Raw genomic sequence first — 23,267 nt, forward strand, 5'->3', positions numbered from 1 at the left:
ACTGTAATTATGTGGGTTTGTCTCTGTGTCTTTCTATTCTGTACCATTGGTCTACATGTCTGGGTACAACCATATGGACAGTGGTATGGAGATTCCTCAGAAAACTTGGAATGGAACCACAATTTGACCTAGCTATTCCAGTACTCAATTGATACCCAAAAGACTTAAAGTCAGCATACTACAGTGACACAACAATGTCAATGTTTATAGCAGCTCAACTCACAATAGGTAAACTATGGAACCAACCTAGGTGTCCTTGCAGATAAATGGATAAAGAAAATGTGATATGTATATATACAATGGAATATTACTCAGCCTGAAAGAAGAATGACATGATGGCACTTGCAGGTAAATAGATGGAGCTGGAGAATATCATGCTAAGGGGAATAAGCCAATCCCCAAAAAAACCAAAGGCCAAATGTTTCCCTGATATCTGGATGCTAATTCACAATGGGGAGGGGGACCTAGGGAAGAGTAGTTACTTTAGATTAGGTAGAGGGGAGTGAAGGGAGGGGAAAGGGTATGGGGACAGGAAGGATAGAATCAATCAGGCATTATTACCCTATGTACATGTATGACTACATGACTGCTGTGAGTCTACCTCATGTACAACCAGAACACAGAGAAATTATACTTATGTATGATACGTCAAAGTGCATTCTACTGTCATGTATAAATAATTAGAACCAATTTTTAAAAATAACCCACACCAGTACTCCTCAAATTATTTTACAAAATAGAGGATAGAAACCTTCCAAACTCATTCTATAAAGTTACTATCACCAAAACTAGACAAAGACATACCCAGGAAAGAAAACTTCAGACCAATATCCATGATGAATATAGATGCAAAATTTCTTAATAAGACACTGACAAATCATACGTGAAAACACATGAAAAAGATAGTGCACCATGATCAAGTGGGGTTCATTCCAGGGATGCAAGGTTGGTTCAACATACAAAAGTCAATAAATGCAATGCACCACCTAGACAGACTTAAAGACAAGAATCACGTGGTTATCTCAATAGATGCTGAATATTTGACAAGAGCAGGAGTTGGCAGGGGCAGCTGTGGTGGCACAGGAAAGGCAGAGAAGGGCAGGCCGGCCCACTAGGCCGATTGGCCCTCCTGGTAATCAACCTAAATGAAGAAGCCTCGCAATCTAACACTTACTCATTTAACCAACAGCCCACCTAGCGATCTGCAGCCGCTCCGTCGGCTCAGCTTCGGCCAGCCCGCCCACCTACTGCAGCCGTGGTGGCAGCCCCGGGAGGAGCACAGGCATTCGTTTCCTTTGATTCTCGGGATTTGAGGATGGCTGCACATCGGCGCCAAAGTTGTGCTCAAAAGCACCACCGAGGGCTGGGGATATAGCTCAGTTGGTAGAGTGCTTGCCTATCAAGCACAAGCCCCTGGGTTCAATCCCCAGCACCAAGAGAAAAAAAGCACCACCAAGATGTCTCTAAAATGAGCGCTTTACTAAGATGCTGAAGAACAAACAGTCCATGCCAGGGAATAGTCGAGCTTCCATGCAGCAACAACGGCAGCTAGCCAGTCCAGAAACAGAAGATTGACCCAGCACATGGCAAGCAGGCCCTCTGTCCGGGCAGCATTTAAACAAGCAGAAGAGCTTAGAGCAGCACCTGAGTAAGAGTAACGTCCAGGCATGGCTAGGCCGACCAATAGGGCCCTGACCAAGGGAGCAACTGGAGGATGCGGTCCGCGCATAATCCACAGAGGCTTATCCAGAGGAGGACTCCGTGGGGGACATGCCGCCAGAACCCCACTAGGGGCGGGATGTTGCTCTGAGGCCAAAACTTGCACGGATGTGGACGAGCCCGAGCTCCCCGAATGGGCTTAAGAAGAGGTGGTGTTCAAGGGCGTGGGGCTTTGCGTGCTGGTGGAAGGTGATAGAGGTCAGAGCATCATAGGTCGGGGAAGAGGGGACTTTGGAGCCCGTGGACGGAGGAGAGGTGCCCTCCGACTCCCTGTATTGACCAAGAAGCAGCTGGACAACCAGTTGGATGCGTACATGTTGAAAACTCAAGGGCACCGGGATGGGGAGTTGGATGCCTACCTGGCACAGACAGATCCCGAAGGATCAGGAGCTACCCATGCCAAAACACAGTTATTGTGTTTGTCCCAGACCAATCTTGGGCTTCTCCATTTGTTGGCTTTATCTGATCCTCTTGTTTCTCTTGAAGGTTTAAGTTCAACCATATTCTGTCAACTGTTCCAGTTTCAGTGGAATCTTATATTTCTGGTTCATTATAACAAACTGTTCCCTCAAATCCAAAAAAAAATATACTTGACATAATACAGCATCCTTTCATGTTCAAAACACTGGAAACAATAGGGTAGAATGAACATACACCTCAACCTTCTAAAATCTATATACATCAAACCCAACACCAACATCATACTAAACAAAAAACTGAATTCATTCCCTCTAAAAATTGGGAAAATACAGGGATGCCCTCTATCACCACTTCTATTCAAACAGAGTTCTTCAAATTGTAATAATGGCAATTAGACAAAAGAAAGAACTTAAAGGGATACAAATAGGAAAAGATGAGCTCAAACTATCTCTATTTGCCAAAGATTTGCTCCTATGTTTAGAAAACCCAAAGAACTCCACCAGAAAATTTCCAGAACTTATAAATTCACCAAAGTAGCAGGATACAAAATTAACACCCATAAATCAATTGCATTCCTATACTCCAATGTTGAATCAGCTGAAAGAGAAATGGGGCAAACTATCCCATTCACAATAGTCAAAAAATAAATAAAATATTTGGGAACATTTATTAAAAAATAGGCAAAAGACTTCTCCAATGAAAACTACAGAATATTAAAGAATGAAATTGAAGAAAACCTTAGAAGATGGAAAGATCTCCCATGTTCTTGGATAGGCAGAATTAATATTGTCAAAATGGCTATACTACCAAAAGTACTATACAGTGTCAATGCATTACCATTAAAATTCCAATGATGTTCTTCATAGAAATAGAAAAAGCAGTCATGAAATTCCTTTGGAACAATAAGAGGCCCAGAATAGACAAAACAATCCTTAGCTGGAAAAGGAAACAGGAAGTATCACAATACCAGCACTTAAATTATACTACAGAGCTATAGTAACAAAAACAGCAAGGTATTGACACCAAAAAAGACATGAAGAACAATGGAACAGAATAGAGAACACAGAGACAAACCCACATAAGTACAGTTATCTCATACTAGACAAAGGCAACATAAACATACATTGGCAAAAATACAGCCTGTTCAACATATGGTGCTGGGAAAACCGCAAAATCATATGTAGTGGAAGGAAACTTAACCCCTCTCACCCTGCACAAAACTCAAAGGGAATCAAAGACCTAGGAATTAGACCACAATCCTGCACCTGCTAGAAGAAAATGTAGGCACAACACTCTAACATGTTAGCTCAGGAACCAACTTCCTTAACAAGATTCCCAGAGTGCAAGAAGTAAAATCAAAAATCAACAAATGGAATGGCACAAAGGAACAATCAAGAACATGAAAAGCCTACAGAATGCGAGAAAATCTTAGGACCTCCCACTCCAAAAGGGACTATCTCCTGGATATACAAAGAACTCAAAAAACTTAACACCAAAAAACATAACCCAATCAATAAATGGACAATGGAACTAAACAGACACTTCTCAGAAGAAATTTAAACAGTAAACAAATGTATGAAAAAAATCTAACATCACTAGCAAATAGAGAAATGAAAATTAAAAGTATATTGAGATTTCACCTCACCCCAACCAGAATGGCAATTACCAATGGTACAAGTACCAATAAATATTAGTGAGGATGTCAGGGAAAAGGGTCCACTCATACATTGTTGGTGGGAATACAAATTTATGCAACCACTGTGGAAAGCACTATTAATATTCCTCAAAAACTAGAACAAGAACCCATGATCCCACTTTCCCATTCTTTGGTATTTCTCCAAAGAAAAAATTCTGCAATACTCCAGTGATACAGGCACACCAATGTTTATACCAGCACAATTCACAATAACTCAGTTATGGAACCAACCCAGGAGCCTATCAACGGATGGATGGGTTAAGAAAATGTGGTAGGTATACACAATAAAGTTTTACTCAGCAATAAAGAAAAATTAAATTATGGCATTTACTGTAAATGGATGGAAATGGAGAAGAACATTCTAAGTGAAATGAGCCAGACTCAGAAAGTCAAGGGTCACACATTCACTCTCAAATGTGGAAGGTGGAGCAAACTAAAGGGAAAGGGGTGGTTCCAAAAATTAAGAAGGAGACAGTGCAGTAGTGGAGGGGGATAGAGGGGGGAAAAGAAGGATAGGAAGAGGGAGGAACTGAAGAATGAAACACCAAATTGTGCTGTGTACATATATGAATATACCACAGTGAATTTCACCTTTATGTACATCTACCAACCACCAATTAGAAACCATAAATAAATAGAAGTAAAGTAGAAGAAGGGAAACAGGGAGGGTAGGAGAGAGGAAAACAAGCAATAAGCTGTACTGGGGACTAAAATGGAGCAAAATGTAGTACAAGCACATATGATCAGGTTAGAATGAGCCCAACTATTACAAATGACTATAATGCATGAATAAAAACATTATTATGACTGCATGACTGGTGTGATCCTACAATATGTACAATCAGAAAAATGAGAAATTATGCTCCATTTATATATGATCTATCAAAATGCATAAATATTCTATTGTCATACATACTAATTAGAACAAATTTTAAAAATTTTAAAGAGGTTAAGATATTAAAAAGACATTATTACTATAAAGAAGCTTGCCACATTTCATTTTTCACTATTGTCATGTTTTACCCTCTTAGTCATGCTTGGTGCCAGCTCCCTCTTGGGTCGGTTTGGAAGATCTTCCCTAGCTACCTGTTCAAAGATAATTCCCAGTATTTTTTTTTTTTTTTTTTTACCAGAGGCCAATTAACATTTCTGGACCTTGGTCCCAGGGCAATAATTTATCCCCCAATGTCACTGCTGATTAAACTACAAGAAATATGCACCACTGAAACTGGTATAAAATTGCATTGAAATCCATTATGAATCTTCAGACAAAATGGAGAAAATAAGACTGTAAAGAGTAGGCTATTCCTTGATCTTTGGTTATTTTAAATGAGCCAGCTTCTTAAGGAATTATGAGTTCTAACTTGAATCAATGGAGGAAGGGCAGCAGCAAGCATTTGGTTAAAAGCAGGGAGAGCGAGAAATTATTTCAAAGCCTGCCTGAATACTTTGTAAGCAATCAGGGCATACATTAGGATTAAGAAAGAAAATATGTGATATTTTATTTCACCTTTTCATGCACATCTGGCTTCTCAGGTCTGACTCTACATAGCCTCCAGAGAGATACAATCCCTCATCATCGTTCCCGTGTCAAAAAGTGAGTATGTACACAGGTCATCACCGTTCCCTTCCATGGTGGTGAATTCTCAGATCTTTATCAATTTGAATTTCTACTCATCTTTGGGGCATTTTTTTTTATTAAAAAGTTCACTTGGGCTTGTTTTTAACTTTTTTAACACTCAGGTTAGCATGAAGTCAAAGGGAACATCTTCCATTCTTTTCCTACAGTGTGATTCCACAATAATGATGCCCAATAACTCGGTGTTCTTCCAGATGTTGCTCTGCACACACACCCAGATAAAATGACACTACATGTAATGGGCTGCCTCTGTCACTAGACATATGTTACAATCACCATATGCAAGTCATTCTGTAGACATTTTCTATTTTATTCCACATTAGAAATGACCATAATTTAGGTATCTATTTACCTATTAGTGAAATTTTTAATGCTTACAACGTTTGACTATTACGAGTAAAGATGAAAGAATTTCTCTGAACAATTATCTCCGTGACTTGTGCTGGAATTCCTAAACAACATGAATGTGAATGTTTGAATAATAAAACAGAGAAATATTCCAAAAGCCAAAGGCTAGTCAACAGATAGTGCTTCAGAACCCCAAACCTCCCAGGTGCTGGGTGACATGGTCATTGACTTCAACCCCAGTGGTGGTGATGGAACAAAGGCACGAATGGACCTTTTGTTGGGAATTTTTGTTCCAGAAAAGCACCCAGTTCAAAACCATGAAAGTCTTTGGTTTCAAGGATTCTGGAAGACCACAGCACAAGATAAATGCCTGAAAAGATTCTTAATCCTATAAGATTCTTTTCTGAGAGAACACTTTCAGTCTGTAAGGGCAATCTTTCCCTACTTTTCCATAACACAGTCATAACTATGTCCTATACCTGTGCCATTAAAGATATAAGAAGGAATTCCAGTTCATATATATTTCTTCCTATATGTTTAAAGCAATTAAAGAAATCTTAGCATTATTGACTATACTATTATTCTTTTCATTAGATAAAAATGGAGACAATAATTCATGCAAAACTAAGTATTTTGAAACTTTCTCAAGCTATACTCCCAGGCACAAAAACTAAAAAAAAAAAAACCACAGAAAAAGAATGATTCTTCTAGCAATAGTAGGTTGTAAATCATTACCAATAGGTGAAAAACAATCAAACAGACATCCCATATGTTGGAGAGGGCCACAGTAAACCAAATATCAAGAAATAAAAGTAAGGGAAAGATGAAACATGACTACTAAATCCTGGAAAAGAGCATAGATATAGGAGGGGAAAAGTTAAAAAAAAAAAAAAACAGGTAAAAATTGAAATTCAGATGATACACTCAGGAAACCCAGGTAGACATTATTCTATACTGAGAAGAGGGACCCAAAACAAAACCTCCTATGTGGGAATTGAAAAATAGGTTTTGTGAGGGGTCAGACTGAGAACAAGAGACATTCTCTTTGGGTCAGACTGGACAAAGGAATTCACTATGAACAAGTTTCTAGGGAAATCTAAACCTCTGCTCAATATTTCTGAGCTCTGCTCTCCTTCTAAACACTCCCTTTTCTCGTTCTCAGCTTCACAGGCACTAGGAAGTTAGCAATGAAAAACCACTCTGTGACAGAATTCATTCTTCTGGGACTAACAGATATCCCAGAGCTTCAGATTATCCTTTTCATATTCCTCCTCCTCACATACATGTTCAGCATCATTGGGAATCTGACCATCATCATCCTCACACTGCTGGACTCCCACCTACAGACTCCCATGTATTTCTTCCTCCGGAATTTCTCCTTCCTGGAAATTTCCTTTACGTCCATTTTCACGCCTAGGCTGCTATTCAGCATCTCAACTGGGATTAAGACTATCAGCTTTGCTGGTTGCTTCACTCAGTTCTTCTTTGCTTTTTTCTTTGGAGCTACTGAGTTTTGTCTTCTGACTGCCATGTCCTATGACCGCTATGTGGCCATCTGCAAACCCCTGCATTATACCACCATCATGAACAGCAGGGTCTGCATCCAGCTAGTATTCTGCTCTTGGCTGTGGGGTTTCCTGATCATCTTCTTCCCAATCATCCCAACTAGTCAGCTAGACTTCTGTGGGTCCAATGTACTGAATCATTATTATTGTGACTATGGACCCCTCATAGAAATTTCCTGCTCAGACACAAGTCTACTGGAACTGTTCGATTTTATCCTAGCAGTTGTAACATTGGGGGTCACCCTGGTGCTGGTGATCCTCTCCTACACAAACATCATCAGGACCATTCTGAGGATCCCTTCTGCTCAGCAGAGGAAAAAGGCCTTTTCCACATGTTCTTCCCACATGATAGTCATCTCCCTGTCTTATAGAAGCTGCATATTCATGTACATAAAGCCTTCAGCGAAAGAAGGAGTTGCCTTCAATAAGGGAATAGCTGTGCTCAATAATTCAGTTGCCCCTTTACTGAACCCATTCATTTACACTCTGAGGAATAAACAGGTGAAACAAGCCTTCAAGGATATGGCCAGAAAAATTGTGCATCTTGATTCATTTTAGTGACCTCAAAACAAATAAATATTATTAATGATATTCATGAAGTTCCTCTTCAGTTTTTAAAGTGATTTCTTAGATGAACTCAATATAAATACCCGTCAAAATTTTAGATCAAATTTCTACCAAGAAACAGTTAATGAAGAAGGCTAGTTCGATTTTGTCTAGTAGATAGCTTTTAGATTTTTTTTAAAAGGAAGGAAATACTTTTTAGAGTGTGTATACAAAAAAAAAAGAAAAACCTAACTGAAAACTCTTTTCTTCATCATAAACCTAATGATCAGCTGAATGATTAACTCTATCTTCCTGAAGGAGTCTAGGGATCATCAATAATTATCAGAGTTGTGGGTAGAGCTGGGTGATAGGGCACTTCCCTAAATGTTCAGAACTGAAAAAAAATAATAATTATTTCATTATTATCAAAAACATGTAAATAGACTGCATCAAAAAAGACTGGCTGCTTCTCAAAAGAGATTGTTCATAATCTATGCCTAAAACTACTTCACCAGATCACATTTTCTATGGTTTTAAACAACTTTATTTCTGAAGCTTCTCCTTTTTATGACTCCAGTCAAGGCCTCTTCCTGCCACCACCTACAGAAAGGATTTCTTACGGTACAGTGTTAGGTGAAATGAGTATTCTTAAAGACATTTGTGTCTGTCTTATTTGGGTGCTGAAACCAGAATGAAAGGTATGAAATGAAATCATCTAGATTCCATCCAAAGGAAGACCCAAGAAAAGAGAAATCATAGGAAATTTTGGCAGTGATAAAAATATACCAACACAGGAGTGTAACAAGGCTGTGGCTGATGTTTAGAGGACACATTTGAAGGTCCCTTTGGGGACAGGGGAGCGGTGATTAATAAGGATGCTACACCATAGTCCACTAACTCTCTTCACATCCCCTGCATCGAAGGGCCCTTGGATGCCCCTGTGATGGTGTCAGTCATTGTGGGAATGGCAGGCCCCTGGCTTCTGTGCTTAAGTGGAGACACCTGGTATCTAACACTTCAGGTCTCATCACCCCCAAGAATATTAACAAGCACACCTCCATGACTATCCTTCTCTCCCACCATCGCCCTTGGTGAATGAGAGCCACCACTGAACCTTAGTGATGCTGGTGCCCCTCTCACAATCCCAGTCCTCATGTCCCTAGAGAACGTAGGGCTTCCCCTGGAACAAATCTTTGGAGACGCTTATGATCGGACATCTTTACTCATTCCTTTGTCATTTCCCTTCCAGGGAAACAAGGTATTTCCACATCAGTGCTTTTGGATATTACTTTTTCCATGCTATACAAGACACCCTAGCCATGAACTGTGGTCTTTGCCCACATGTTAAATCACACACCTTGAGAATGCCTCCCATGTCCATAAATTCTAGCTCAACCAGTCTTACATGCCTGATCCCTAAACAATATCTACGCCCAGGACTACACCTCTCACTCCAGCCAAGACAAGTTGTCTGGTGATTACAACACTTTCACTGTATAGATTCTTCCCCTCCCCCCCATTAAGCCGCCATGTCTCCACCTACACTATAAGGGGTTTCAACCTAATATATAGCTCAGCATCTAGGAAAGGAGATGGGAAGAGCTCCTGAGGAAGCCTCTGCTCTCTTGCATAGGATAAACCTCTGAAACAACTTCCAGCTATCTCTTACTAAGGAAGAGTGAGTCACATCTGTAATCCTACTTGTTCATAAGGGCTAAAACTGTGAAAATACTCAGACACCCATCCAGATGTCCCTTTTCCATATCTCCAGTCCTAGGTTTCCCCCATCAGGTTCTTGAGCTTCATAACACACCTGCCCTGCTAAGAATTCAGAGATTTCTGGAGCTCAAGAACCAGAACAATAGACCAACATGTCACTCAACTCTATCTGTCCTTACACTGCAGGAGATAAATTCCCCCGTGAAAGCTACCACACGGTCCCCCTGGCTCTCACAGTTAGCTACTAACTAGTTCTTAGACTCCCATGATCCTCTTCAGGGCATCAATACAACTTACCTGTAAACATTCATCTGCACATGCTGTCCAACATGAAATAAAATACTACAAGACATACAAAGAGGAAACAATTCAAATTTCTTATGCAAAACATAAAGCACTAAATGTAACTGTCCTCATACATGCAGATACATTATCAGACACGATCTATGAAATAATTATGATTACCATGTTAAAGATTTAGTGAACAATGGAGAAAACATGCCTGTACATTTTGACACTTTGTGGAAACTCGAAGTATTTTTTTTAAGGCCGTAATTGGATGCTAGAACTATAACACAGCAACAGAAATAAAGAATTTCTCATAAGCCTACTGGACACAGTTTAAGAAAAAAATCAGTGAAAAATCAAGACACTCTATCCAAATTAAATGCAAAGATAAAAAACTGAACTGGGGGAAAGACCATTCCAGCATCATGGCACAAGATCAAATACTACAAACTAGGTGCAATTTGAGTCTCAAAAGAAGAAAGCAAGAATGAGGGGAAAGAAATATTTGTAATTTTTTTTTTTTTGGAGAAAAAAAAAAGAAGGTTTATTGCTTTGCTATCAAAAGAGAAACTTTGGATTCTGCCCAACAAGTTGAGCAGGGGTTTTAGGCTTTTTAAAGTGGTGATTCAAAGGTTAGATTCCACATGTCCTCTGTCTGCATTGTGATTCACTTGTTAATTTGGGAGATAGTCCTTTCTGAGAGGTTCTTATGCTATTCCCAAAGTCTGAATTACTTCATTTCTGTGATGGGTGTGTACTCAAGGATAGATAACTCTGCCTAAGATGGGGAAGAAAGGTAATCCTATTTCACCTGAGATTAGGGAGGGGGATAGATTAGGGAGGAGCAGGTAGAGAGGAAGAGAAAGAAACATGACCATTTTAATAATAAGTTGAAGTGGCAGAGCGGCCAGGGCTATATTCAAAGCATAAAGTGGACCACTGTTACACTTCCCCACTGTCAATTTCTACATTTCATTTCTACGGAAAATAGGCAACAACATCTCCACACTGCTTCCTGCTGAAAGAGGGCGATGTTAGAGGAAGTGACCCAAAGTTCTTGTTCTCTATCACATGGGGCATGGACAGTTGTTAAGTTATTCTGCATCAAGGCAGTCCAGAGGTCCACAGTGGCAGATGGCAGGTGACTGGACAAGGTATACATAGGGCAGGGATTCTGCTAAAACAACACTAAATAAGACAGCAAAGCATTACCGTTTTAAAATCGATTAACCACAAAACCAGTTAGTATTTCAGCCAGTCTCTAAAAAGAGTAACTTACAATCATACCAGTAGAAAGCAAATCAAGTTTATCTCTGTAGGAGGTTAAGATTTGTAGGTCTATGAGATCATACTCAAATTGACTCAGGACAAATCTCTTGGTCACAAAATTTTTCATCATACAATGACAAAACCCCTGCCCCACCCCACCCCACCCCAGAAAAACAGAGAACCCAAAGCAGACTAGCAGGATAAATATCACATGTACACTTACAGATACATATAGTCAAACTGATGGAAATCAAGATTAGAGAGCAGATTTTAAAGTCAAAAAATATAAAGTACATGCAAACAAAAATATGACAAATTTAGCAAATTTATCAAAACAAAGCATGCAAGCCAAAAGACTAGCTGTTTTAAAATACTGGTAGAAGAAAGGCTATTGACCCACAATTCTATGCCCAGTAAAAATATCTTTATTTCTTAAGGCAAAATAGGGCTGGAGGTATACCTTAGTGGTATACTACCATTATCAAGCACAATGCCCTGAATTCAATCCACAGTACTAAAAAAAAAAAAAAAAAAAAAAAAAAAAACTAAGCTTTTTTTTTTTTATTAAAAATCATAAATTTACATAGGGCAATGTTGTTTGACTCATTCTATTATTTTTCCCTTCCCCCCACCCCTCCCACCCCTCTTTTCCCTCTATACAGTCCTTCCTTCCTCCATTCTTACCACCCTCCTTATCCCTAACCCTAACACTAACCGCTCCTACCCCCCATTATATGTTCTCATCCACTTATCAGCAAGATCATTCATCCTATAGTTTTTTGAGATTGGCTTATCTCACTTAGCATGATATCCTCCAATTTCATCCATTTGCTTGCAAATGCCATAATTTTGTCATTCTTCATGGTGGAGTAATATTCCATTGTATATATATGCCACAGTTTCTTTATCCATTCATCAATTGAAGGGCATCTAGGTTGGTTCCACAATCTGGCTATGGTGAATTGAACAGCTATGAACATTGATGTGGCTGTATCTCTGTATTATGCTGAGATACATATGTATAAATATGTAGCATTTTAAGTCGTTTGGGTATAGGCCAAGGAGTGGGATATTTGGGTCAAATGATGATTTCATTCCAAGAGTTCTGAGGAATCTCCATACTACTTTCCAGAGTGCCTGCATTAATTTGCAACCCCCCCAGCAATGTATGAGTGTACCTTTTTCCCCACATCCTCTCCAACAACTATTGTTGCTAGTGTTCTTGATAATCGCGATTCTAATTGGGGCGAGATGGAATCTTAGGGTGGTTTTGATTTGCATATCTTATTACTAGAGATATTGATCATTTTTTCATATATCTGTTGATTGCTTGTACATCTTCTGTGAAGTGTCTGTTCATTTCCTTAGCCCATTCGTTGACTGGATTATTTGTATTCTTGGTGTAGAGTTTTTTGAGTTGTTTATAGATTCGGGATATTAGCGCTCTATCTGAAGTATGATTGGCAAAGATATTCTCCCACTCTGTAGGCTCTCTCTTCACATTACTGATAGTTTCCTTTGCTGAGAGAAAGCTTTTTAGTTTGAATCTATCCCAGTTGTTGATTCTTGCTTTTATTTCTTGGGCTATGGGAGTCCTGATAAGGAAGTCTGATCCTAAGCCAACAAGTTGAAGGTTTGAAACTACTTTTACTTCTATAAGATGCAGGATCTCTGGTCTGATTCCGAGGTCCTTGATCCATTGTGAGTTGAGTTTTGTGCACGGTGAGAGATAGGGGTTTAATTTCATTCTGTTGCATATGGTTTTCCAGTTTTCCCAGCACCATTTGTTGAAGAGGTTATCTTTTCTCCATTGCATATTTTTGGCACCTTTGTCTAGTATGAGAAAATTGTATTTATTTGGGTTTGTGTCCATGTCCTCTATTCTGTACCATTGATCTACCTATCTGTTTTGGTACCAATACCATGCCGTTTTTGTTACTATTGCTTTGTAATAGAGTTGAAGATCTGGTATTGCGATACCCCCTGCTTCGCTCTTTCTACTGAGGATTGCTGTAGCTATTCTGGGTTTCTTATTCTTCCAGATGAATTTCATGAATGCTTGCTCTATTTCTGTGAGGTACATCATTGGGATTTTAATTGGAATTGCATTTAATCTGTATAGCACTTTTGGTAGTATGGCCATTTTGACAATATTCATTCGGCCTATCCAAGAACATGGGAGATCTTTCCATCTTCTAAGATTTTCTTTAACTTCTTTCTTTATGTTCTGTAGTTCTCATTGTAGAGGTCTTTCACCTCTTTTGTTACATTGATTCCCAAGTGTTTTATTTTTTTAAGGCTATTGTGAATGGGGTAGTTTTCCTAACTTCTCTTTCTGAAGATTCATCACTTATGTATAAAAATGCATTAGATTTATGACCATTGATGTTATATCCTGCTACTTTACTGAATTCACTTATGAGTTCTAAAAGTTTTCTGGTGGAATTTCCAGGTTCCTCTAAATATACAATCGTGTCATCAGCGAACAGGGATAGTTTGAGTTCTTCTTTTCCAATTCGTATCCCTTTAATTTCTTTGGTTTGTCTAATTGCTCTGGCTAGAGTCTCAAGGACGATGTTGAATAGAAGTGGTGAAAGAGGGCATCCTTGCCTTGTTCCAGTTTTTAGGGGGGATGCTTTCAGTTTTTCACCATTTAGAATGATATTGGCCATGGGCTTAGCATAGATGGCCTTCACAATGTTAAGGAATGTTCCCACTACCCCGATTTTTTCTAGTGTTTTGAGCATGAAGGGATGCTGTATTTTATTGAATGCTTTTTCTGCATCTATTGAAATAATCATGTGATTCTTAACTTTTAGTCTGTTGATATGGTGAATGACATTTATTGATTTCCGGATGTTGAACCAACCTTGCATCCCTGGGATAAAACCCACTTGATCATGGTGCACTATCTTTTTAATATATTTTTGTATGCAATTTGCTAAAATTTTGTTGAGAATTTTTGCGTCGATGTTCATTAAGGATATTGGTCTGAAATTTTCTTTCCTTGATGTGTCTCTGTCTCGGTTCGGTATCAGGGTGATACTGGCTTCATAGAATGAGTTTTGGAGGGTTCCCTCCTCTTTTTCATGGAATACTTTGAAAAGTATTGGAATGAGCTCTTCTTTAAAGGTTTTGTAGAACTCGGCTGAGAACCCATCTGGTCCCGGACTTTTCTTTGTTGATAGGCTTTTGATGACCTCTTCTATTTCATTGCTTGAAATTGATTTATTTAAGTTGTGCAGGTCCTCCTCGATCACTTTAGGTTATTCATATGTCTCTAGAAACTTGTTAATGTCTTCGAGGTTTTCTGTTTTGTTGGAGTATAGATTTTCAAAATAGCTTCTAATTATGTTTTGTATTTCACTCATGTCTGTTGTGATATTTCCTTGTTCATTCCGAATTTTAGTGATTTGGGTTTTCTCCCTCTTTCTCTTTGTTAGTGTGGCTAAGGGTTTATCAATTTTGTTTTTTCAAAGAACCAACTCTATTTTGTTAATTATTCCGACTGTTTCTTTTGTTTCAATTTCATTGATTTCCACTCTGATTTTAACTATTTCCTGTCTTCTACTACTTTTGGTGTTGGTCGTCGGCTCTTCTTTTTCTAGGGCTTTGAGCTGTAGTGTTAAGTCGTTTATTTGTTGATTTCTACTTCTTTTGTTGAATGGGCCCTGTGAAATAAATCTTCCTCTAAGTACTGCTTTCATAGTGTCCCAGAGATTTTGATATGATGTCTCTTTGTTCTCCATTACTTCTAAGAATTTTTTAATTTCCCTCCTGATGTCTTCTGTTATCCATTCATCGTATAATAGTGGATTATTTAATCTCCAAGTGTTGGAGAAGTTTCTGTTTTTTATTCTGTCATTTATTTCTAATTTCAGTCCATTATGATCTGATAGAGTACAAGGTAGTATCTCTATCTTCTTGTATTTGCTAACAGTAACTTTGTGGCATAAAACATGGTCTATTTTAGAGAAGGATCCATGTGCTGCTGAGAAGAAAGTGTATTCGTTCTTTGTTGGATGCTATATTCTATATAAGTTGGTTAAGTCCAAATTGTTCATTGTGTTACTGAGATCTATGGTTTCTTTATTCAATTTTTGTTTGGACCATCTATCCAGCGGTGAGAGAGGTGTGTTAAAATTGCCTAGTATTATTGTGTTGTGGTCTATTTGATTTCTGGAATTGAGAAGGATTTGTTTGACGTACATGGATGAGCCAATGTTTGAGGCATAGATATTTATGATTGTTATGTCTTGCTGACTTATGCTTCCCTTAAGCAGTATGTAATATCCTTCTTTATCCCTTCTGACTAGTTTTGGCTTGAAGTCCACATTATCTGAAATGAGGATGGATACTCCAGCTTTTTTGCTGTGTCCGTGTGCATGGTATGTTTTTTCCCATCCTTTCACCTTTAGTCTATGGGTATCTCTTTCAATGAGATGAGTCTCTTGCAGGCAGCAAATTGTTGGATTTTTCTTTTTAATCCAATCTGCCAGTCTATGTCTTTTGATTGATGAGTTCAGGCCATTAACATTCAGGGTTATTATTGTGATATGATTTGTATTCCCAGTCGTTTGACTCATTTTTGTTTTTTGACATGATTTGGTTTCTCCTTTATTTGGCTATTCCTTTAGGCTAGTTCCTCCCGTTGCTGATTTGCATCGTTGTTTTTCATCTCTTCCTCATGGAATATTTTGCTGAGAATGTTCTGTAATGCCAGCTTTCTTTTTGTAAATTCCTTTAGCTTTTGTTTATCATGGAAGGATCTTATCTCATCATCAAATCTGAAAGTAAGTTTTGCTGGGTATAAGATTCTTGGTTGGCATCCATTTTCTTTCAAGGCTTGGTAAATGTTGTTCCAGGCCCTTCTAGCTTTTAGGGATTGGATTGAAAAATCTGCTGATATTCTTATTGGTTTCCCCCTCAATGTAATCTGATTCTTTTCTCTCCCAGCCTTTAAAATTCTGTCTTTATTTTGTATGTTAGGAATTTTCATAATAATGTGCCTTGGTGTGGGTCTGTTGTATTTTTGTATATTTGGAGTCCTATAAGCCTCTTGTACTGGTTTTCCATTTCATTCTTCAGATTTGGGAAATTTTCTGATATTATTTCATTGAATAGATTGTTCATTCCTTTGGTTTGTTTCTCTAAGCATTCCTCGATCCCAATAATTCTTAAATTTGGCCTTTTCATGATATCCCATAATTCGTGTAGATTCTGTTCATGAGTTCTTACCATCTTTTCTGTTTGGTCAACTTTGTTTTCAAGATTAAATATTTTGTCTTCGCTATCTGAGGTTCTGTCTTCCAGGTGTTCTATCCTATTGGTTACGCTTTCTATGGAGTTTTTAACTTGGTTTATTGTTTCCTTCATTTCAAGGATTTCTGTTTCGTTTTTTTTTTTTTTTCAGTATCTCTAACTCTTTATTGAAATGATCTCTTGCTTCCCCTATTTGCTCCTTTAACTGTTGATTGGTGCGATCATTTAATGCCTGCATTTGCTCTTTCATCTCCTCCTTCAATGCCTGCATTTGCTCTTTCAACTCCTCGTTTGTTTCCCTGATCATTTTAATTATGTACATTCTGAACTCCCTTTCTGACATTTCTTCTGCTGTGCTGTCATTGGGTTTTATTGATATAGTATCTAGGTTTGTTTCGGACATTTTCTTCCCTTGTTTTCTCATAATGTTCATTTGTCAGTGGGACTCTGTGATATTGCAGATTTCCTCTATTGGCTTATAGTGTCCCTGTAGATTTCCAGTGTATCACCTTCCTGCCTTCAGTATCCTGAAGTCTTAGAGTAACTTGATAATGCAGTGCTTCCAAGGAAAGCTGCCCCTAGCCCTCTACTGGTTCCAGGACTTGGAGCTGGCTCTGTGTGGAAAGGCTTTCACTGGGGGGTCTGCTCCGAGAAGATAGCCTGGAAAGGCGCTTCCCGCCGGACGGAGCCGGGCTGCGGGCTGCTTGGGGAAGTCCCTGGCTGCCCTGTCCTGGTCCTTGAAGCAACCTGTGGGCAGGCACTCACCGCCCTGGTTCAGGGACTTGAAGCTTGGTTCTGTGCAGAAAGGCTCTCACTGGGGGGCCTGCTCCCAGATGCTGGAGAACTGGCCCTGTGGGAGGAGCCCACCACCAGAGTGTGCAGGGCCACCTGGGGAAGACTCTAGCTGTCCTGCCCTACTCTAATAAGCCACCCGAATTCGGACCTGCCGCCTGGGCAGCGCTTTGCCGGGTGGCGGAAACTCACCCCGAGGCTCTATTTTAGTCCGAGTCTCTCAATGCCTCCCCTTCTTGAATCCTGGGTTCTGGAGCGACTGGAGATGCAGTCACCCTCTAGTCCGCCATCTTGGACCACTGGCTGTCCTATTTGAGTCATGAAATCAGAATGAAAAATTTTAAATGCAATCATCTTGACTCCATTTAAAGGGAGACTCGGGAAAAGTGAAATCTTAAGCAAAATTGGTAATGATAAAAATTCAACAAGAGCTCAAGTGTGACAAACTGACAAAGCTTTGCCTGATGTTTGGAGGACACATTTAAAGATGGTTCTGGGAAGATTATCCATGGGTTATTGACCCTCTCCATAGTTCCCTGCATCAAAGGTCTCTATATGTCCCTCTTATCTTGCCAGTCATTCTGGGATTGGTAGATCCCTGGCTTCTGTGCTTAAGCGGATCAACCTGGCATCTAACACTTCAGGCCTCATCACCCCCAAGAATATTAACACACACAGCTCCAAGATCATCCTTCTCTCCCACCATCGCACTTGGTGAATGAGAGCCACCAGTGAACCTTAGTGATGCTGGTGCCCCTCTCACAATCCCAGTCCTCATGTCCCTAGAGAACGTAGGGCTTCCCCTGGAACAAATCTTTGGAGACGCTTATGATCGGACACCTTTACTCATTCCTTTGTCATTTCCCTTCCAGGGAAACAAGGTATTTTCACATCAGTGCTTTTGGGTATTACTTTTTCCATGCTGTACAAGACACCCTAGCCATGAACTGAGGTCTTTGCCCACATGTTAAATCCCACACCTTGAGAATGCCTCCCATGTCCATAAATTCTAGCTCAACCAGTCTTACATGCCTGACCCCTAAACAATATATACGCCCAGGACTACACCTCTCACTCCAGCCAAGACAAGTTGTCTGGTGATTACAACACTTTCACTGTATAGATTCTTCCCCTCCCCCTCCCCATTAAGCTGCCATGTCTCCACCTACACTATATGGGGTTTCACCCTAATATATATAGCTCAGCATCTAGGAAAGGAGATGGGAAGAGCTCCTGAGGAAGCCTCTGCTCTCTTGCATAGGATAAACCTCTGAAACAACTTCCACCTATCTCTTACTAAGGAAGAGTGAGTCACATCTGTAATTCTACTTGTTCATAAGGGCTAAAACTGTGAAAATACTCAGACACCCATCCAGATGTCCCTTTTCCATATCTCCAGTCCTAGGTTTCCCCCCATCAGGTTCTTGAGCTTCATAACACACCTGCCCTGCTAAGAATTCAGAGATTTCTGGAGCTCAAGAACCAGAACAATAGACCAACATGTCACTCAACTCTATCTGTCCTTACACTGCAGGAGATAAATTCCCCCGTGAAAGCTACCACACGGTCCCCCTGGCTCTCACAGTTAGCTACTAACTAGTTCTTAGACTCCTTGATCCCTCTTCAGGGCATGGATACAACTTACCTGTAACTATTCATCTATAAAAGTTGTCCAACTTGAAATAAAATACAGTATAAAATCCAAAAAAAATAAAGAGAAACAACTAAGGCAAATTTCTTGTGCAAAACATAAACCAATCAATATAACTATCCTCAGATTGACAGATACTCACATTATCAGACAGGAACTATGAAATAATTGTGATTAACATGTTAAGGATCTAGCGAACAAGGGAGAAAACATGCATGAACATTTTGGAAACCAGCAGAAACACAAAGTACTTTTTAAGAGTATAATTGAATGCTAGAACTATAATGGATAGAACAGAAATAAAAATTTCTCATACGCCTACTAGACACAGTTTAAGAAAGAATCAGTGATAAATCAAGAGAATATATCCAAATTAAATGCAAAGATAAAAAACTGAACTGGAGGAAAGACCATTCCAGCATCATAGCACAAGATCAAATACTATAAAATATATGCAATATGAGTCCCAGAAGAAGAGAGCAAGAATGAGGGGAAATAAATATTTGCAGTGATATAGTCAAAAAATGTTCCAAACATAACAATAGTGGAATCTCTGCCAAAAGCAGAACAGGATAAACACCACACGTACACTCACACTTAGATACATACGAACTGATGAAAATCAATAGAGTAGATTTTAAAGTCTTTCAAAGAAAAGTAAAAGAAATTACATACAAAGCGAAAATATATAAAAATTCAGCATTTTTCTACAAAATAATTATATGAGCCAGAAGACAAGAGACGGGCAGCTTTAAAGTACTTATAGGACATAGGCTATTGACCCACAATTTTGTGCCCAGTAAAAAATATCTTTCTTACTTAAGGCAAAATAGGGCTGGTGGTACAGCTGAGTGGGAGAGTGCTTGCTCACAGGGCACTATGCCCTGCTTTCAATCCCCAGTACTACAAAAAAAAAAAAAAATTAAGGCAAAATGAACCATTTTGAAGCCAACAAATACTGTAGGAAATACATTGCCAAAAAATGTATGGTGTCAGAAATTTTAAAGGAAGTCTTTCAAGTAAAAGAAACTTGACACCAGACATAAGTTTGGATCTGCACTAACAAATGAAGATTGCTAGAAATAGTAAAGAAACAAAGTAAATATAAAACACACTACTTATTTTTTTCTTTTGAAAAAGGTTCAACCTAGTACTACTGAACCAATGAGCCATATCTCCACCCGTTTTTTGTTTTTTTGTTTTTTTGTTTTAAACATTACACAATTTTTTATTATTAAATGAGAAAATCTCATTTGTTACATCGTCACATTGCTAGTCAGAGAAATGCTGCAGTGATGAAGAAAGTCAATATTGGATCAACCAAAGTCCTCATTTCTACATCATTCATTTACAAAGAAATAATGTTCAACATAGCCCAACACAACATTCTTGGTTTCCTTCATATTGAAGTCCCCCAAAAAAATCATCTTCTAATGGGGTATTTCACCACATAAATTATAGTTCTTCATTTTTACAATTCACCCCAAACTGCATGAGAGATGTATCACACTAAAAATTCTAAAGCTGTCAGGAAATCCTTCACACATCATCATCATCTGATGTGTCACTGCTACTTGTCTCTGTGTCATCATTCTCAATTGTGGGTTTGAAAGTGCTGTTTTTCCAGGGTCCAAACTTGAAGTCACAGATCAGGCCATTTTTCAAAATACCATTTTTTCTCAGACCATTCTTCTGCAACTGTTCACTAATAACTTGGAATTCTCTCATTTCATCCTCAGTTAAGGGAGCACATGTTTCATCATTTTCACTGTCTTCCTGCCAGCCCATCTCTTTTAACCACCTGTGTTCTGCCTCAAGTGAACTGGAAAGAACATCAGTTTGTGGAAAGGTTGAAGACCGAATGATCTGTTGGGAAATCACTGAGGCATTGCCATTCTCTTGTGGAATTTCATTTTCATCAAAATTTCTGTTTATATCCCTTTCTTGGTGAGTACTATTGCTGTTATGCAAATTAAATGAGTCTTCATCCTTCTCTGAGCCAGCATGGCTTTCATCTTCATGTTCTTCTTCTACTCTGTCCCTTTTCAATGCTTTCAAAAATTCACTCTTCTTATCAGTGCGCATTGGTGTCAGTTTGGTTAGACGAGGCTGCTGATTAAGTTTGTCAACAGGTGAAGAGGAATTTGAACGATTACACTCTTTCACTGAATTTGTCGATGGACTAAAATTCTTGGCAGTTGATTTAAAAGCATTAAAGTTGCCAACACCATATGTAGATTCATGAGGAAAAGAAGTCCCAACCTTATTTTCTTTAGTTTGGCTTTTCCATTGTGTAGGTTTTGTAGGTGGAGCAGCAGGTTTAGGGACTAAGCCTTTATAAACACTTGGACCAGTTCCATTCTTAACTGGCTGTGACTGAAGATTTCCTACTACAGGGAATCCAGATAGCTGTAAGTCTTTTGAATTACCTTTCTTAATGACCAGCATCCTTGGAGCTCTAGACTTAGGATTCGGAGGATACTCTAAGAGAGGAGCTTGGGAGATTTTTTTGGTTGGGTATGTGTGTGTCTGGGCGTGTAGGCCCCATACACCTGCAGCTAAAGATTTATTCTGATTTGGTTCTCTCTCATATTCAGGATTTAAAGATGGAAAATCCTCAGTCTCAAACTGTTTGCGTTCTCTTTTATCTTCCTTCCTTCCGGTTTCATTGTCAGGTATGTTGTTTTCATGTAGTCCTTGGCTTTTTCCAGAATGGAAAATACTGCTACGAGAACGAGAATTTCCACCATGGTATCCTCCTCGATGATTTATGTTTTCAGTACCATTTCTGCCATGCGTACGCCATCCATTTTTTTTCTTTCCTTCCAAAATTACCTCCATTAGATCATCCAATACTAGAATCAAAGCCATCCGAAGAGTTGTGTCTTCGACGATTCACATCATAACGATTTTCCGTCCATGAAAAATTTTCAGAATGTTTCTCAAAATTCAATGATGACTTTGTTGATGATGGTGGAGTAGGAAACTTAAGCCAGGCTGGAGCAAAGTCATGCTGCACCATTTAGGTCCAGTCTCTCCAACTCAGTGAAACAAGGCTTCAACACCTCATGGCAAGTCCAAATTCCAACAGAACTGGCCACGAAGGTGTTGGTTTTTTCTCTGTAATCTTTATATTTTCCAGTTTGTTTTTTTATTTTGTATCCTCTGAAATAATACCCAAGTTCTTTGAAGATGCTTAACCTATGACTATTTGACATAGAGTTATTTCAAGTCAGCTACCCATACTTCTGTTTTAAAGTTTTCATATGGCTATCTCCAGAATTAGCCAAGTTCCTCGGATTTAAGATCAAAGTCTTCTTTATTATTCCATGTACTTGTCACTGTTGTATTTATCCACTCCAGATGAAATATACAATTTATGAGCCAAAAAGCAGAAACAAACAGAAAATTTCACATCTGAAGAGTATTCCTAAACATCAGCACATAAAAAGACACAAATAGCTATCTCAATACTACCATGCTGGTGGAAAACTGCAACATCTTAAATTTCCACGTAAGTAAAAGATAAAAAGAAAAAAGCTCTGTATTCTTTCAATGTCTTCATTTAGAAAAGCTGTCCCATTGTGACATGAAAAGGGCTGAGGTCAAAAATTCCTAAAAGTTTTAATAAAGGTAAAAATAAACTGCCATGAAACTTTAACAATACTCAAACAGTAATTTGAAGCTGCTGAAACTACTCAGTACACAAATCAAACATATCTTAAACAGTTTTGGCTGAAGAACAACAACAGGATGGGGGGGGCAAAAATATCACCAGCTGAAATACTTTAACCAGTTATATAATCCGTTTGAACCAAAATACTGAAGAAATGCCTGGGTCTCTTTAAGTACCTTGTTGAATCGGTTCACTACTATCAAGTCACTTCAGAGATGATTCTTGCCAAAATTATCCAAAATTATCCAAAATTATCCAAAAACATTGTAATTCCAAAATGGCCACTTGAAATATCCGGGGCCTTTTACAGAAAACCTAGAAGATGATCTTCATATCTGAATAATCCAATCACCTTCTGCCCCACTAGAGGTGTCCCTGGCCTGGGGGTGCCACTGCGCTCGATCCCGGGAGGAGGTTTTCGGTACTTTGAATAATCCCCTTTTGCCCTCTCCACCCGTTTTTTTAACTTTTTGGTTTTCATACTGGTCTCTAAGTTGCTAGGCTACCTTCAAACCTGAAATCTTCCTGATGCAGTCCTCCACAGACTGAGATTAAAGGTGGCCACCACTGCATCCAGCTCTTAACGCTACATTATTTTTAATAACTTAAAAGAGAATTGAACTTTAAAAACAAAAAAAATTACTATATTGTGAACTTAATGACCATGAAATAACTGG

The 23,267-nt window shown here is 38.9% G+C and overlaps 2 protein-coding genes and 1 pseudogene across 3 annotated transcripts; 2 read left to right on the forward strand and 1 right to left on the reverse strand.

The window, feature by feature from the left end:
- The first annotated feature begins 564 nt into the window (after window positions 1–564).
- On the forward strand, window positions 565–2,211 carry LOC306661105 (chromatin target of PRMT1 protein-like; annotated as a pseudogene). The gene is made up of 3 exons: window positions 565–591; window positions 1,431–2,108; window positions 2,206–2,211. The product of its transcript is annotated as a chromatin target of PRMT1 protein-like (transcript).
- Window positions 2,212–7,009: 4,798 nt separating this feature from the next.
- On the forward strand, window positions 7,010–7,945 carry LOC306662418 (olfactory receptor 6C4-like; the record flags this gene model as incomplete). The annotated part of the gene is made up of 1 exon (XM_079142071.1): window positions 7,010–7,945. One exon carries the CDS (start codon window positions 7,010–7,012, stop codon window positions 7,943–7,945), a length of 936 nt encoding a protein of 311 aa, XP_078998197.1.
- A 12,211-nt stretch (window positions 7,946–20,156) lies between these two features.
- On the reverse strand, window positions 20,157–23,010 carry LOC306662394 (vasculin-like). Its single transcript, XM_079142046.1, has one exon. The coding sequence runs from the start codon at window positions 21,783–21,785 to the stop codon at window positions 20,454–20,456; it is 1,332 nt and encodes a 443-aa protein (XP_078998172.1). The 5' UTR covers window positions 21,786–23,010; the 3' UTR covers window positions 20,157–20,453.
- Window positions 23,011–23,267: the final 257 nt, after the last annotated feature.

Source organism: Sciurus vulgaris (genome assembly GCF_902686455.1).
Source record: "Sciurus vulgaris genome assembly, chromosome: 5".
Classification (NCBI taxonomy): Eukaryota; Metazoa; Chordata; class Mammalia; order Rodentia; family Sciuridae; genus Sciurus; species Sciurus vulgaris.

What these genes read in the sequence shown, in the direction of transcription:
- LOC306662394 (XM_079142046.1), bottom strand. Translation starts at nt 21,785, where the DNA reads ATGGCTTTGATTCTAGTATTGGATGATCTAATGGAGGTAATTTTGGAA.